Source organism: Arachis ipaensis, chromosome B05, assembly GCF_000816755.2.
Source record: "Arachis ipaensis cultivar K30076 chromosome B05, Araip1.1, whole genome shotgun sequence".
NCBI classification, from domain to species: Eukaryota; Viridiplantae; Streptophyta; class Magnoliopsida; order Fabales; family Fabaceae; genus Arachis; species Arachis ipaensis.
Window position 1 is genome coordinate 139,147,047 of NC_029789.2, and position 3,975 is coordinate 139,151,021.

The 3,975-nt window shown below is 29.8% G+C and overlaps 1 protein-coding gene across 1 annotated transcript; it reads right to left on the reverse strand.

Moving 5' to 3' along the window:
* On the reverse strand, nucleotides 176–3,134 carry LOC107641305 (serpin-ZX-like). Its single transcript, XM_016344802.2, has 3 exons — nucleotides 2,567–3,134; nucleotides 1,813–2,202; nucleotides 176–717 (listed from the first exon to the last, which is right to left on the reverse strand). The coding sequence occupies exons 1-3, from the start codon at nucleotides 3,008–3,010 to the stop codon at nucleotides 292–294; spliced, it is 1,260 nt and encodes a 419-aa protein (XP_016200288.1). The 5' UTR covers nucleotides 3,011–3,134; the 3' UTR covers nucleotides 176–291.

Sequence of the window (3,975 nt, forward strand, 5' to 3'; positions counted from 1 at the left end):
AATATATAATTTATGTTTTAGCATATATTTTATATTTATGGTTAATTTTAATATACATCTAATATTATTAAAAAATATTATTTTTAATTATTGACAATTAAAAATTCGAATCAAAAGAAATATTTTTAGAAACTAAATCAACGATATACATTATTAAATTAGACCATATACTTAAAGTCATAAAAAGTATAAATCATGTAGCCATCAAAATTGATTGAAGTAACAAATTTAAATAAAAACAGGTAGCCTAATCAATTAAGCATTTGCATTGGTATATTGATAACTATGGCATCATTCATCAAGAGGATTGAGCACTTGACCAATAAAGAGAACAGTTCCACTATACTTTTCTCTGATGAGAAACAAGAATGGATGGTCTGCAATAAAGTCAAAAGGAGGAGGAGGCTTCTCCCTCCTTGTTCTTCCTCTTCCTGCAGTGGTAGGTATTTGCAACCTTCCAGCTGCAACAGCTTTGGTCCCTTCTTCGTTCACTTCAATGATGCATTTCTGGATAATTCCGGAAATATACACAGCTCTCTCTTCCACCATTTCAGTGATTAAAGCTTCTTTCATGAATGGTAACACCAAACCCATCTCCTTTAACATTGCCGAAGCCTCAACCTTGAAAGATAGCTTAAATTTTGGGATCTTTAATATACCTAAATCTATATAACTGACCGGGAGCATGCTTGCAAGAGATACAGAATCAGAACACACCTAAATATATATAAAAAAATGTTATATCACACCAAAAATCAGTTATAAAATTAAAACAAACAAATAAAGATTCTTCTAAGGCTACCTTTAAAAAACAATCAAATGCATGTATATTCTCTTTTACGGTAAATGTGAATATCAGCCATTCAGCCACAATTAGTTAGTATAAATTTCAGATTCACGGAACTTTTTTTTCCACAAACGTGTCGTAACTTTTGTTTTAGTAATTCTCATTTGTTAAAAGGGTTCAAAGATACTTAATTATGTCAAATAAGAAAATAATAAATCATGATAAAAAAAATCATTTTTGGATACTTTATAAAATCCCCTATTTTAGGCGATGATAAAAACTCTATCAATATTCTTTCAATTTTATCAATTCTCTCTCCGTTAAATATCAAACAAATAATTTTGGCATAAAATTTAATTGCTCTTTAATTTAAAATTTATTTCCTTCCCTTCCATATGAATGCAAATAGAATTATAGAAGCATTGATAGCAATGTGTGTTAAAACTTTTAAGAATGAATGATCATTTTCGATAATAAACGATTGAATTAGGTTAACAAATTTTCAAAACATTCAAGGAAACTACTTAGGATCCGTTTAAGAAGTTTTAAAAGTAATTTTTAAAATAAAATCGTAATTTTTTAAAAGTTATTTAAGAGTGTATATAGAAGTTAAAAAAAATTACATCTCTCAATAATAAAAAAATTTTTATCACATTTTTTTAAAAATAAATATTTTTAAAATTAATTAAAATTCATAATTTGAAAATCTTTATGTCATTGACAACCAGACGACTTAATCCAATATTATTTGGATTATTGAAAACGGTCTAAAAATTTTGAGAACAACTAGGAACCAAAAGCATATCAGCCAAAAATCAGCCAAAATATGTTTGAGTTCCATGAAAAATCGGGTTTTGGTTTGTGCTCCGTGATTTCATGAGCGATTTTTAAACATATTATTCAAAAAGTGATTTTAATTAAACGGTTTTGTTTATTTTTTGGCTTTTCCAAAATTTTTAAATTTTTATTATCCTTTGAACAAGACCAAAAAGGATATTTTACTCAAATAAGTATTCGCTACGTACCTTTTCAACCAAAGCCGGCAAGCCGTTGATTTCATCGGGAAGAAAAATATGCATAGTGTACCTCCTTCTGGGGACATCTTCGCTGCTGGCTTCCTTGTAATCAAGACTGAGGACCTTGAAATCTTGATAATGATGAGCAATGGCGTATTGGCGGTGACTTCCATCCATGAAGGGAACCTTCACTGAGCCACCCCCATCTAAGAGGTGAAAGTCGCCATCCTGTGTACCTGTTTCTCTGAAGATGCCACTGTTTTTCCATAATCCTTTGAAGTAGAGTGCGTTAGCCATGATCAAATCCGTCGATTGGATTGAACCAGGATCAATCAAGTTCTTAATAACGCCTTTGGTCTCCCTTTCAGCCCATGAGTTAATCTCCTTCGCTACTTCACCCTTTCAAGTCACAAACAAATAAACTAGTTTCTTTTTTAAATTTATGGACATCGAATATGATCTAAGAGTGTCAAAAATAAAATTGTGATATTTAAGTGATAAGTCATATTAATTTGTTCTAGGTTTTTGTGTTAGTTACCAATCAAATATCTCAATTTTAAGGTTATAATTGTCTTTTTCTTTTTACTTTTAAACAATAAATTGTAGGATTAGATTTTAATATATTATAAAAGTATTGTTTTTATTTAAAATGTGGCTAAATAAAAAAATCGTATTTTTATACAAAAAATATATTTTATTTTGATTTTTAATTTGTTAAAAAAATATCAGACAAATTAGTCCTCCAATCCCACTAAAAACTTACCGTGTTTGTGAAATCAAGTGAAGCGAAAGTGGACTTGTAAGTATTCTCCAAAACTTGTGAGACGTAAGGCTTCAGAGATAGGGTTTTGTGAACCCAAACACCATTCGCGAAAGAGAGGTGAGGCCCGCCGCTCGAAGAACGGTCGACAAGAACGGAGGACAAGAGCTGAGCTGCGACGGAGTTGAGATCGTTGATGGATTCTGATCGGAGGAACGAGAGGAGTTGGTCACAAACCGGGCCGTTGGACCCGGCGGCGGCAATGCTAAGAAGGAGTTTGATGCACAAAGGCGAAAAGACAACGTTCTTGTAACCGCCGGTTTTTTTGGAGAGTAGTACGTGATATGCAAGCCTGAATTCTGGATTGATCACCGGAGCGGCATTGGTGGTGATGGCGGCGGCGGCGGCGGCGTAGGGGGCATAGTTCAGTGTGTTCCTTGGCATCATTTTGTGAAACTAATAAATCATGATGCATAGTTGATTCTGTATATATATAAGTAGCGAAACTAAATCCCTGTTTTAGTGGCGTCCATTCGCTTGATCTTTTATTAGAATTCAAATTAATTCTTCAACCAAATTCAAGAATATGAGACTCGAATCCGCAACCTCTTAACTGAGTATAAGGAGTTTATGTCATTTGAGCTATTATTCTTTGGCGTTCAACTGATATTATTGATTGAACGCGTTAATTTAATCTCACTAAAATAAAAATATAAAATAATAAAAAACATAAATTAATATAAAAATAAATATCAGATTAGTCTATTTTACAATAATATCTTAATTTGACACAATAAAAATATCAATCAAATATTAAACTTGTAATAAAATGGTAACAATTAAGCATTAAAACGACACTAGAACAACAACAATCAGATATTAAGTCTGTATTAAAATAACAACAACTAAGAATTAAAATAACAATAATTAGTATAGATAATTTACATATTTAAATCAACTCCTAGCACAAATTATACAAATACAATAATTGACATTCATTTACGTGTGTGCATTTTTATAAGAGATAATAACGTTATTCTTATTTTGATAATGTTATTTTTTTTTATAAATTCATTCAATATATAATACAAAAAAAATCATGTAAAAAATGACGTTATCAAAAATACGAATTTAATTGATGATTAATTTTCTTTACATATCATTTTAAATAAGTAATAAGTAGATGCATACATGGTAAACATGCTAATTATAATGATCAATTAAAAATGGTAGATAATGACTATGTTATTTAATTAATCAATAGATAATGAACATCGATCTTGTTTAATTGATCATTAGTTATCATTTTTGTTTTTTTATTAAGATCTCAAAAGCAAAAAAAATAAAAAAATACAAATACAAATCAAATAAATTCTATCTTTTTAATCTAAAATATTTTCATAATATATCAA

Bases quoted from the DNA above. Each gene is read 5' to 3' on its own strand.
- LOC107641305 (XM_016344802.2), bottom strand. From the start codon at position 3,010: ATGATGCCAAGGAACACACTGAACTATGCCCCCTACGCCGCCGCCGCC. The intron at 2,203-2,566 runs GTAAGTTTTTAG...GTGACTTGAAAG, and splicing joins CACTTGATTTCACAAACACG to GGTGAAGTAGCGAAGGAGAT. The intron at 718-1,812 runs GTACGTAGCGAA...ATATATATTTAG, and splicing joins TGCCGGCTTTGGTTGAAAAG to GTGTGTTCTGATTCTGTATC.